General features: G+C 49.7%; 1 protein-coding gene across 25 annotated transcripts in view; it reads left to right on the forward strand.

Moving 5' to 3' along the window:
• LOC118217801 (calcium/calmodulin-dependent protein kinase type II subunit gamma) overlaps positions 1-12500 on the forward strand; it is an 84660-nt gene that overhangs the window by 56796 nt on the left and 15364 nt on the right. For 7 of the 25 annotated variants that reach the window (XM_035399829.1, XM_035399831.1, XM_035399834.1 and 4 more), the window contains exons 11-15: positions 1-58; positions 710-752; positions 1639-1698; positions 5001-5041; positions 6897-6929. The exon at positions 1-58 is cut by the window's left edge and continues 26 nt beyond it. In XM_035399829.1, coding sequence (XP_035255720.1) covers positions 1-58; positions 710-752; positions 1639-1698; positions 5001-5041; positions 6897-6929 — 235 coding nt within the window. Of the gene's footprint in view, positions 59-709; positions 753-1638; positions 1699-5000; positions 5042-6896; positions 6930-11143; positions 11228-12500 lie in introns of all 25 variants that reach the window. The other 18 variants (XM_035399852.1, XM_035399827.1, XM_035399826.1 and 15 more) reach the window with 5 other exon arrangements.

Below are 12500 nucleotides of genomic sequence, written 5' to 3' on the forward strand. Positions count from 1 at the left end.
TCACCGCCAAGAGACCGTGGAGTGTCTGCGCAAGTTTAACGCCCGGAGGAGACTGAAGGTGGGCCACGTTTCTTCCCTTCTCTCTCTCTCTCCCTCCTTCTCTCCCTCTCTCTCTCCCTCCTTCTCTCCCTCTCTCCCTCTCTCTCTCTCTCTCCCTCCTTCTCTCCCTCTTTCTCTCTCTCTCTCCCTCCTTCTCTCTCTCTCCCTCCTTCTCTCCCTCTCTCCCTCTCTCTCTCTCTCTCTCTCTCTCCCTCCTTCTCTCTCTCTCTCTCTCTCTCTCTCTGACTGTCTGTCTACCAGCACACCCATGAACCCACCCACAGCTCTCCTGTCGACACAAAGATTCCCTTGCCTTTCTGCGTGTATTTTAGAGTTCTCGAGTATTCTTCAGAATAGTTTGTAATTGTGCAAGGCTTTTATGACAGTGTGCCCCTAACACAGCAGCCCGGCTGGCCTGATCCCCACTCCACACTGTCCTTCTAACTATCAAACCGAATATCAGTGGCGTATAAAAATCAGCGCCATCGATCAAAGTGATTTGATTTGCCGCGTGCTTCAGCGCCCTCCTGATTAAAACCCGGGCGGACATCAATCTGTTTTTTTATGACTGACGGGGTGAGAACACGCATAAATCAGCGTGCAATGTGGGCGTGATGATGATTTTTGGCACAGGTTAAAAGAGATCCCCCCCCCTTCTCTTGTTTCCTAGGGAGCCATCCTCACCACCATGCTGGTTTCCAGAAACTTCTCAGGTGAGCAATCGGTCGGAGATGAACAACACGGTGTGTTACCGCGACGTTGTAGGAACGTTGAGGCCCAAAAAAACGTGCGCTGAACATCGTTCCTTTTAGTGAACGCCCTACTGCCTTAGGGTAGTGGTTCAGCCTGAAGACGGTATAAAAAATAAAAAAAATACAAAAACAACAACAAAACAAAAACATGGTTGCCAGGGCGACTGGTGAACCTTGAGCCGCATTCCTAACGACACCAGCTAGCGCCCGTTGGCTCGTGTGAACCTCCTAAACTGGCACGTCCGCTGGGATAGAAGCTCTCACGAGCAATCGCACGGAAGCGTGGGCAGAAGGCTTCACGACACGCTGTCTGTTGATGGTGTCTCTGACTCCTTGTTGTGGCGCACAGACCTACGTTTCCGAGCCTGTCAGCCTGTGACTGAGAGAGAATAGGCAGCAGTAGCTTTCCCTCAGTTTTGGTGTTGTGTGAGCTGGTCTCCATATCTCTGTACAGCACAGCACAGTGCGCACTCTTGCGTGTTATTTTCTCCAGCTGTGGCTGCCGTCGGTTGCGCTGTGGTTAGGGATAGCTAGCACGCCATGTTAGCGACCGTGTCATGTGACCGTGTGGACACATCTTTGTGCGTTGGGTCTAATATGGTGAACACAGCGAAGTAAAAGCTGCAGTTTACTGACTGGCAACAGCAATGGTAAGTGGTGTAAAGGCTCGGCCCCGCCTCCTGACCTCCCATTGTGATGTCATAATGGCTGGGAGGGCGGGGCCAGGGAAGCCAGCCGGCTGAGGAGGAAGTTTGTTGTTGGGCTTCTTCAGTACAGTTGCGGGGTTGTTTATATATATATTTTTTTGCCCCGGCTCCTCCCAACTCAACGCCTCTCTGTCCAATAGTGGGGCGGCAGCACACCAGCCCTGCCGCGACCACCAGTACCGCCGCAATGGCGCAGGAAGGTACGTCACCCAGCCCAGCATGCCGTCTGGGAGGCTGCCCCCCCCCCACCCCCCCACCCCCCGCTCGGGTTCACGCACGCGCAGGCAGAGTTGGCATCCATCCATACGGCCCGGACTGCGCACGCCCCATCTCTCACGCACTCCTGCCCGCGACGTTCGCCTGCCCCCAGAGACCCCGGCAGCGTCCACAGGGGTCAGAGGTCACAAAAACACCCCCGCCGGTCTCCTACGGCATTCTCACAGCTGTACTAAAAAAAAAACTAAAAAAAAACATGGCAGGTTATCACAGAATCAATGAAAATCAACGACCATCGCGAATGGTTTGCTCGGATCTTACACTCCCAGTTCAGTTAAGATACCACAGAATAAGAAAGCAACAGAAACAAAAACAAACAAAAAAACTAAAGCTGAAGGGCTTTTGAGTAGGTGAAATCTATTATCAAGTAGTGGAATTTACAAAAATGTGGTTCCGAGTTCCAGTTTCTGAATTCCCTGCTAATTTATTCCTGGATGCGAAGGTCACCCGTCTGTAAATTTCACCGAAAGACGCGATTGAACACCTGGTCGTTCGGAGAACGGCGCGATGAAAGGTGCCGTCTCCACGGCGCCGTTCCAATCGATGCAGTCTGTCTGTAGGTCAGCCCGCTGCTCAGTCGCTTAGAGCTACACGGCCCTGCCTGTCCGGAGTCAGTCCCTCCAAGGGCTCATCACACACGTGCTGCTCTGCGGATCAGCGACGACATACTCCTGCTTAAAAAAAAAAAAAAAAAAAAAAATCTTAGTGTATTTTGTATCTTTTATTTCTTTTAATATAAAGTTTGCGTTTCTATTGTCAACTCATTTTTATTCTGTTAACTCGGTACCCATAACCTTCATTTACTAATGACAAATCCCCCCCTCCCCCCAAAAAAAGAGAAAAAACCAGATCTAATTTTCCCCGTCCCTCAAATTTTATCATGTTCATGTAGGCAGAGGAGACTAACGAGGATCATCCCCGCACTGCATCCATTTTGATATGTTGGTGATGTCAGTCATCTCAGCCAATCAGCATGCATGATGAGTCTGCATGGAGTTAGAAATGCATTTTGGTTTTCGTTCCTGCCTGCCAGTGGACTGTCAGTGTTTTTGGGGCGGGGTGTGTCTGTGATGTCATCGACAACTCGAGAGGAGGCTGCGGTGGCTGACAGGGGCGTGGCCTAAAATTCTACCTCTGAGGTCTCAGTGTGTGTGATGCCTGATGGCACTGCACGTGGGCGTTGTAGGTGGGATTGGTCTCCTTTGGTTGCTGGGGTGTTAGGTGGGGGTTAGGGGAGGGGGTAAGGAGGTAGGGGGTGGAGCTTGAAGTATGGGTAAGCTCCGCCCATCACTCATGTAAGAATAAGAGTTCATGTCAGGCCAGGGGGCTGCAAAGCTGGGGGGGCCCACACCTACGTTGGGGACCCCAGCTTCCCTTGAGTCCCAACACAGTCTGGGCACTGAGTGCTAATCCTGGTGGACGGGAAAAAAGAAAGATGGTGATCTTACTCAGGCTTGTGAAAACTGCCCCTCCGCTGTCTGAATGGACCCATTTTAGAGACATTCTTTTGGCTCCGTATCTGACATCCTGCCTCAGTTTATTATCTTGAACTCGCAGACGTTTACAGATGGTAACCCTAGATTGGTCCGGGTTGGTGGCAGTCTCGCCATCCTGGCATTTCCTCTAGGGCAGCTCCGAAGATGCCCTACGGCGGTGGCCATTTTACAGCGATGGTCATAGTTTCTCCTGTTTCTTGGGAGCCCTTTTGCCGCTGTTGTTACAGACAGTTATTACAAATGAATACATTGTTATTGACGCTATTACTATCGGTATGTGTGTATCTGAGCCTTACGTTTAATACGTCTTTGCTCAGTCGGACAAACCCGTTCCCCGTGAGATGTTTCGCCATGTAGGAGGCCCCAGGAAACTTGTGTAGGTGACTGTCTAGCTCCATGGTGTCCTCCATGCTAGCCTTGATACAGCAGCTCCTGCTTTTTTCACCTCTTTGCAACAGTCATCCCAAAACATCATTTCCCATCAAGAAAAACTAAGATGCTAGGCCTTTTGCAGTGAGGCACGTCGGTTGCATGTAAGCTGTTCTTCTTCACGTTTCGGTGTTCTGGAGTGAGTGCAATCTGTAGTAGCTAACACACTTATGTGGCTGTTCTCCGCATTGGTTGACTGTCAAACCAAACGCTGGGCAAGCCTACAGTCCAGCCCAGTCTTAAAAGCCACACTCAGCAGGTTCTCTCCTCTAGTTACTTTGCAGAAAGAGTTGCATTCTGGGATTTGTAGTTTGATGTGGAAATATTGCATGCCCAGCCTTTGATAACACACAAGCCACCTTCCACCTCATTCTAACCTGCCGCATGAACCAGCAGCCTGGAGCCCGACAGTGATTTTTTTTTTTTGCCTGCTTTTTTAAGAGTCTCTTTATATTGAACCTGTTGATCTTTTTCATCTTGCCTTTTTTCTTGCCACTCCTTCTTTCCTTTTTTTTCAATGGAAGGTAAGAGAACCGGAGGAAATCTTGAACTGCAAACCATTTAGTATCCCTTGTGTTTTTCTGTTTTATTGTGTTTTATTGTGTGTGTTTGTGTGTGTGTGAGAGAGAGAGCGAGTGTACAGAACTCAGGCTTACAGAGGTCCTGCCTGGGACACCTTTTTTGGGCCAGATGGGGCTGCACAATTAACCCTCAAGCATTATTATTTTTTCAATGTTTATTAAGTGAGCGAGTCACCATATAGGGCATGCTACACCAGACACCTGAACACCAGTGTGATTTAAGAGAGAGTGAAGACTCCGATGTTGGCCTGCTCTTCGTCTGAAGATCCATGAGTAGGGTAGCAGATTCTGGGGTTGTGTGCGGCTCCTGCTGTGTTTCTTGACCGGACCGACTCTCTCTGGGTTGAAGAAGGTCGCTGGTCGTTTAAGTTCACACGACTGTGTCCATTCTTGTTGGAGCTAAGGGGAGCCGTGTTTTCACCCCCACAAGCCACTGTGTTTTACAGGCTCTTAAGCAGAGCTTTCTGTATTGTTATGCTGCTGTAGCACTAGCCATATCTGCATCAAAAAAATGTTTTATAAACTTGTTTTTCAGGAAGCGTTCTTTTAGCTCGACAGATGCTGCAGATGCTTGTCATGGCATCGGCGTTTCGCGGATCTGGTGTTTCTGCACAGATCACCAAGCTTAAGAGTGCCTGCCGAGATCGTCTGTCTCGTTGATGTCCTCTCCGATCGCTCTTCTGACTTGTCTTCTCTTGTTTTGTTTTTTTTTTCTTACAGCGTGCAAAAGTTTACTAAACAAAAAGTCGGACGGAGTGAAGGTAAGACCGAGCCCCCTTGTGAAGATCGTTTGGTGACCCTCCTCATCTCTCTCCATCTGCGGTTTGCTACCGTAGGGGCCCTTGACACCTTCCGTTTTTTTTTGGGTGGAATGTCCCCTGGTTGACCCCCGGGCTAATCCCCAGGGCCATCTTGGCTCGGATAGTGGGGCTGTGACCGCTGTCTGGGCTGACTCAGGGAGGGGGGGGGGAGGACATGATTAATGCGCCTTGCTGTGACTCAGAGTTAGAGCACTGTTAACGGGGTGAATCTTATCAATGCCGGACCGGTGGTGTTGTGGTTTAACTGTGTCATGAGGCAGATGGCTCCCTTCTGAGGAGCGCACCTTCTTCAGCTAAGCCCGGATTTTGGGACTTTTTGGGGGTTTTTTTTCCCCCTGTGGGAAGGGTGTGCTTAACCTAGTTCTGACAGGCAAGAGTCCACAGTAATAATGTCTTGGATATGCGTGGAGAAAAGGCTGCAGGCCAAGGGTGTGTATATGTGTGTGTGCGCGTGTGTGTGTGTGTGTGTGTGTGTGTGTGTGTATGCATGTGTTTTCAATCCCAGAAGCCTTTTAGGCCATTTTAGAGTGGTACAAGAACTTACCCCCCAATAGACTTAAAGGCACACCACGTGGATCTGCTCAGCTGGAGTATTGTCAAAAAGACTCAGCCTGAAATTAATGACGTCGCTTTTTGTCATTGCACGTGTATACGCACGTCTTATTCCTTAATTTTATCAAACCATGTGATCGCTGGCTTCGTCGCTTACTGCCAATGGGCCATTCAGAGGACCTGGTTTCTGCATGAGCGGCATGTTTTGGTGCAAGCCGAATTTTTGAAGGGCATGCTTCTCTAGTCTCCACGGTCCCATAGCGCGCACGTCCTGCATCCCTCATCGAAAGCTGTTCGGATCGGTGCGGCGTTGGGTGGCTCCGCCCACAGCACCGCATAGCCCCGCCCCCTCCAGCTCTGCCCATGATTCCAGACCTCCTCCATTGAGCATGCTTGGCCGTTCCCTCCGGTGCGTGAGAGTTCCTTCGGCGGGCGAGGGTGTGTGGCGAAATCACGGTTCGGAGAGTTCTTAGCGACGAGGTTGGGGAGAGGTTAGCGTTGCTCAACAGCTTAGGGTTTATTAAAAGAAATCCTGTCGCTTCCTTGTGAATTATATTGACGTCAACATTTTTTTTTTCCAGACCGGTTAAAAATGACCCAGTGCATGCAGTGAATAGTCGCGATTGACAAGGGCTAAATGTCGCTTCATAGCGTCTCAACAAACTCCGAGTTTTCGGCAGCGGGTTGTTAGCTGGAGCGCTAATGCTAACGCCGTCCGCTCGACCGTTCTGCTGTGGTTCTACCCCACTTCTCTCCCACTTTTCTGTCCCGGTTCTACGCCACTTCTCTGCATAACGGGGAGCTCAGTTCAGCTCAGTCAGTATTCTTCATTTTGTTTAGGCCCATTTTGTTTAGGCCCATTTCGTTTAGGCTGATTTTGTGTTTGCCCAATGGTCGAACGTGCACACACGTGCACTACAAGAGGAACGGTGTCCTGACTGCACTTTATGTAGCCAGGGAAGCTTGCGAGTCTTTCGTTTCTTAATCTTTCACTTTGTTTTGTTTTCAGGGACAGAGACAGTTCATTATTTTAAAAAAATAAATGAGTAAAGAACCCTTTTTTCTTCCTTCTTTCAAAGGAACTTCTTACCTTCTTGCCTGATCCACATTTGTCCCTTTCAAAGTTCATGTGGATGTTCTTATATGAGATCCTCTAACCCCCGGCTTTTTTTTTTTCTTTCGTTCTTTTTTCCCCCTTATGATTTCCCTCTTCCCTCTCTTCCTTCCTGTTTTGATCTGTCAGAAAAGGAAGTCCAGCTCCAGTGTTTATTTAATGGTGAGATATGCTCGGTGTCTTTTCTGTCTATCTCTCTCTCTCTCTCTCTCTTTCTCTCAGTGAGATGAAGAGTGCCGTGGTGGGGGGGGAGGGGGGAGGGGGGAGGGAGGGGTGTTTTGTTAGAATTCCATCAGGTCTCTTGGGTCCATCAGACATTAACCCCCCCGCACTGCCACCCCCTCACCTTCCCGATGTCATCGCACGCACACGCGTGTAACCAGCACCCGCACGGGCATCTGCGCAACCCCTCCCCTTCCCCCCCGACTCACCGTCCCATCCAGTCACATGACCATGTCACATGACGACGACCTCTTCGCCGCTTCCTCAAGTTCTGTCACTCATCACAGCCTTCGAGCAACCGCTAGGCCAAGCCCCTCTGTCCCTGCGTCTACCTGGCCCCTCCCACCCAAACCCCACCCCCAACCCCCCCACTCCCCCTCCCCCCGAACCTCCCCCCTTCCCATGAGTTTGCACCCTCACCTGCCACCCCCTCAGGAACTCCCTCCTCCTGTTCTCCGGTTAACTATAAAAAGCCACCGTTTTTCGTTCTCCACCGTTTGCCGGAAGCCCAAAGCAGAACATCACTTCCATCCATTCAGACCCCGGCTCAGAGAGTCTCACCGAGGGGGGGGGGGGGGCAGGGACGAGTGACGCTGCTTTGTCTCCAGCGAACGTCAAATGGAGGAACGTCGCCGATTCACCGAACTGAGAGAGAATCCGTTAAAAACGCCCCCCACCCCTCTTTTTTTCCCCCCTTTAACTCTATGGTTTTGTGGATGCGAGCGAGCGAGCGAGCGAGCCTCTCTCTCCCTGGAAGCGCTCGGCGTCAGGTGATTCCCGTTTCCATAGCGATGGCAGGGTGGACTCAAGGCAGTGGGCTTGGCCTAGTGACAGAGGGAGGGGTGCTGTGCTGTGTTTTTTTTTTTTTAACGTCCCATTATTTCCTTCTTGGATTTGAGGATTTGTTTGTCCCGTTGGGTACATCAACACTCACTTTATTTTAATGAAACAATAAGCCTTATTTTTTTTAAATTTCATTTATTTTTCTTTTGCTGTTTTTTTTTTTTTTTTTTTCCCATCTTGGTTTCCCGCCAAGACTTGTTTGCAACAAATTCAGATGCGTTCAGGCAGACGGAAAGGGAAAAATGGAGCAGTTTAGCAGCGTGTGACCGTAGGGAATTCCGTGGAATAGCAGCGCACCTGTAGCTCACCTGTGCGCACGGTTCCTCGCTCTGGGTCGTTTTTGGATCTTTGGTCCCGAGATGCGAGCTTGCATGTGCTTCATTCCCCCCGCGCGGGGTCCATCCCCAAATCTCACCTGGATGCCCCTACACCCAACCCCCACCCCTCCCCCCGCCCACACCCCGTCCCCTCACTGTCCAAAACCCTTAGGCACCACCCCCCACCCCCTGCTTCCTGTCCCTCAGACCCACTGCAGTACCTCCCATGTTGAGATATACCATAAATCAGCGTCCAAATTCAGTAGGACCTTTACGAAATTAGGCTGTAGGATTTTATTTCCTCTTGTTTTGAACTTGTTTTTGAACTTGTTACACAGTCTGGAGAGGCAACGCTTTGACGCTTTCGTAGCAGAGTGCAGAGCCACGGTAAGCAGCCGGGACGCGGTCCTCCAGCAGCAGCCTGCCTCTAGGGGGAGCTGTGGTGCTCGATCAAACGTCGACGTTAATGTAGTTTACCAGAAGGAGAGGCTACCAAGCACCGTTAACAGAAGGAGTGACTTGAATTTTTATTTACTTCTGGAATACTCCTGTTGCTGGTATTTGATAATACAAGGAGGAAGGCTTTTTTTTTTTTTAATGGTCTGGAGCCCATCCAGGCGGTGACTTGCAGCCGAACTTTGTGTCACTTTCCCAGTCATAAAACAAGCGCCGATTTAATTAGCCGTTAAGAACGGAACCAGAATAGACCATGAACACATTTGGCTCCGCGTTTTTTTGTTTGTGATCCAAAAGGCGATGCTGCTGTTGACGTGGTTACGGTCGTCACGGTTTCCCAGGGCCCCTCTGGGAAATCGCCCCTGCAGGGCAAAGAGGGAACAGGCGGTAGTCCCGGCGGGGCTTTCCTGCTTTTCTGGAGCCCCGCCCCCCACCCCCCCATGTTTGTTGTGGGGGTGTGTTCAGTCCCGACTGAACGCCACCCCCCCCCCCCCAAGGGAGCCTCTTCTCGATTCCTCCGATTTTCGCCGGCTCCTGGGGGCCGATGTTAATGTTTAATTGTGCGTTGTAAGTCCTCCGGGACCCAACGCGTTTACGCTCCTGAGCTCCCTGGCGTACACACCAGAGGATCCAATGCGGCCGTAATAAAGGATCACAGCTCCCCCCGCGTTCTCCCCCCTGCTCCAGACTTAAACACCCCCCCCCCCCCTCCTTTAAGGCCTGCCCCCCCCCTCCCTGAGACACTCAAAAGCAAGGGCCGTTTTTCTTTTTCTCCCGACTCATTATCCGTGGCGCCTCTCTGTGTGGTTCTGGGGGACGTGAACAACGTGTGGCCTCGCCGCTCGGAGCGGAGCGAGGCGATCGGCGTCCGCTAAACGAACAGAAATTAGCAGCGTGTTTCACAGCTTGTTCGCGGTGCTCCGTGCGATTAGATCAATCGCAGCTTCCGCGGCGTTCTCCGTCGGGCGCTAAATCGGTCCTGGAAGGATTCTAGGGAAAATTGTGACGCGTGAGTAGGATTCATTGAGACAAAACCCTAAAAACTAAAAAAAAAAATATAAAAAAAACACTAAGAAAAAAATAAACAAAAAAAATCAACCCTTTTCATATCATGAAAATTCACTGCATGCACAGGTCAGCAGACGACTAGAGTAAACGTGTGATGTGACTTTTAACCCTTCAGAGAGTAGGTTTTTTTTTTTTGGAATGTTGGTTTTTTTTTTCAAATTTTTGAGTCTGTGTTCTAGAACTCCCATTGCTTTCGGTTACCAGTAGTGATCCTCGCGTCAGCGATGGAATGTTCAGTTGAGAACATTCTAATCGCAGGTTTGTGATCTCGCACCTTAACGGGTTAGTGTCTTTGGGCCTTTCTCCAGCAGTGGAAGATGGCTCTGCGGTAGCCTTTTGTAGGAGGCAATCTGTGGACCTCGGGTGTACCCGGTTACTGTGATTCGATGCCACTAGGTGGCGCTGTCTGTGTTGTGCTCTGTTCCCCAGGGCATGGTCGCCTGTTCTGCCCCAGCAGGTGCAGAATCAAGGCTGGGAGGGTCCTCTCATTTATTTTTGAATGTGTAGAGCTTTTTGTAATGCATGTTATTATCTGTGTGTATATCCAGACCTGGTATCGCTTTGTGTACTGTCTCTTTAAAATATTTTTAGGAATGTAGCAGCCAATGAGGGCAGACATTAGCAGTCGTAGGTGAACACTAACACAAAGCCGCTCCACACAGTTACCCTGATTTAGCCCTGAGAGGTTAATGAACGATCGGAGCATCGCTCAATATTTTAGGAATGTTAATGGGCCAGTGCCAGTGTCGTTAGAGAGCACCTACTGTACCATTCTGTTTTCAGGAACTAAAACATTGGTAGCAGTATTTTTTTGTTTTATTTTTATAACTGAGCTGAGTGTGAGTGAACACACTCAATCGCAGACTAGTGCACACACAAACACACCCATGCACAAACATGCATGCTCACACACGCACTCAAACACACACACACACACGCACACACACACACACACACACACAGGCTGTGACGTTCTCCTGTATTCCGCTAAGAGTTTGTTGAAAGTGATGGTTGGGCAGCCCCTAGCCCACGCCCACTTCTGGGAGCTGTGATGCCAGGTTCCGAACCCCTTTCTGCCCTCCTGCCCCCACCCCCCCAATCCCCACCGCCCAAGTCCACTGGGGAAGGGGGAGCAGGGGAGACCGGAAGTGGAGGAACATTGCCCCCTGGAAGCAGAGGATGCTGGGACTTTGAGTCACTTAGCCTCCAGATTGGGTCTCTGGGAGCAGAGGGTCTGGGGTTGTGGGGTGGCAAATGGGGGGACCTGCTCATCCGTCTCCCAGGCTGGGCTGGGCACTAGGCTGGGCACTAGGCTTGGCACTAGGCTTGGCACTAGGCTTGGCACTAGGCTTGGCACTAGGCTGGGCTGGGCCTCTGTTTTGTGCTAATTGAAGAGAAAATCATATTCTTTTTTTTTTTGTTTTGTTTTGTTTTTTCCCCTTTTTCCTTTTTTTGTTTCCTTCGCCCCAGCCGCAGACAAACAACAGTAAAAACAGTGTAATAAGCAGCAGCAGCAGCACCAAAGACAGCAGCATTTCACCCTCCACACCGATGGTATCTCATCTAAACTTGCTTTCTTTCTTCTGATTTTTTATTTACTTATTTTATTTTATTTTTTTAACTTGACATCATTCTGGTTTTTAAGTTCCTTTCTGCTTCAGTTTTTGCATTTACATGAGTTTGTCCCTTGATTTGCCCTCCCTCTTGTTCTGTTCTTCCCCTCCGCCCCTCCCCTTCCGCCTCCATTTTGCAAATGTGTGATATTGACGCTGTTTTGATGACGTAACCGAAGCAACTGGTTTTCGTCTTGTGTTCTGTGCTTGGCTCCTATTTTACCGAGACCTCAAAGGCGTGAACTGGAAAACGCAGGTGTTTTTGGACAAATTGTTACTTCTTCACCTGCAGGCAACCAGTTCCACTGAACAGCAGTGGATTAAAAAACACACTTGAGTGCTAATTCTATCATAAAACAGATAAACAGAACGATATCAGTAATTCTTTTGGGCAAAATACTTCAAATTGTTTTCTCAGAAAGTATGGCAAATTCGGTTCAGCTAAACTTGGCTGCTTCTGATTTGAACAGTGACCAAATTCTTCTGGCTTTGCCATGGTGCCATGCTGTACATAACTCCACTGCTGTTTTGATTGGAAAAGAGTTCAGATACTAACTGGGGAAAAAAAAAAAAAGTAAAAATCCACTTGGTTTGGGAAGGAATTTGCTTTTTTTTTGGAGTTAAGGTCTCAAGGTAAAACTGGAGCCAGATTTGTCAGGAAACAGATCTATTCCAATTGCAATGAAGATGCAGTCCCTCTTAAAAACAAACGAAAAAAATTTAATAAATAAAACAAAGATTGATAACACTGCTGACGCCAGTGCGGCAGCATAGCCATTTAAGAACTAAAAATCTCCAGGGGGCAGACAGCTTCTCAACAAAAGCCAGAGCAGAACAGATTAAAAAAACAAAACAAAACAGGCAGGTTTACTGGGCACCACGTCTAGGTGATGTCACTGTGCTGGGCAGTAAAGCATGATTCATCAAGCGGGCATTTAACCACGCGTGGTGCGGTGCCGCCTGTAGGGCCAACCGCCAGCGGCCCCTGGTATAGGCCTCTGTGCCCTGGCAGGGGTGAGGAGGGAAACGGAAGAATCCTGAAAAGGGCCAGAGTCCGCTTTCAGTCCGATCCACAGCCTTGATGGGACGGACACGAGAGGGGAAAGGGGGATGGAGGGAGGGGTGGAGGGAGGTAGGGAGGGTGGGAGAGACCAGGAGAGGGAGAGAAAGAGAGAAAAAGTGACAGAGAGAGGGAGGGGATCGAGAAAGAGGGA

This window comes from Anguilla anguilla, chromosome 18 (genome assembly GCF_013347855.1).
Source record: "Anguilla anguilla isolate fAngAng1 chromosome 18, fAngAng1.pri, whole genome shotgun sequence".
NCBI classification, from domain to species: Eukaryota; Metazoa; Chordata; class Actinopteri; order Anguilliformes; family Anguillidae; genus Anguilla; species Anguilla anguilla.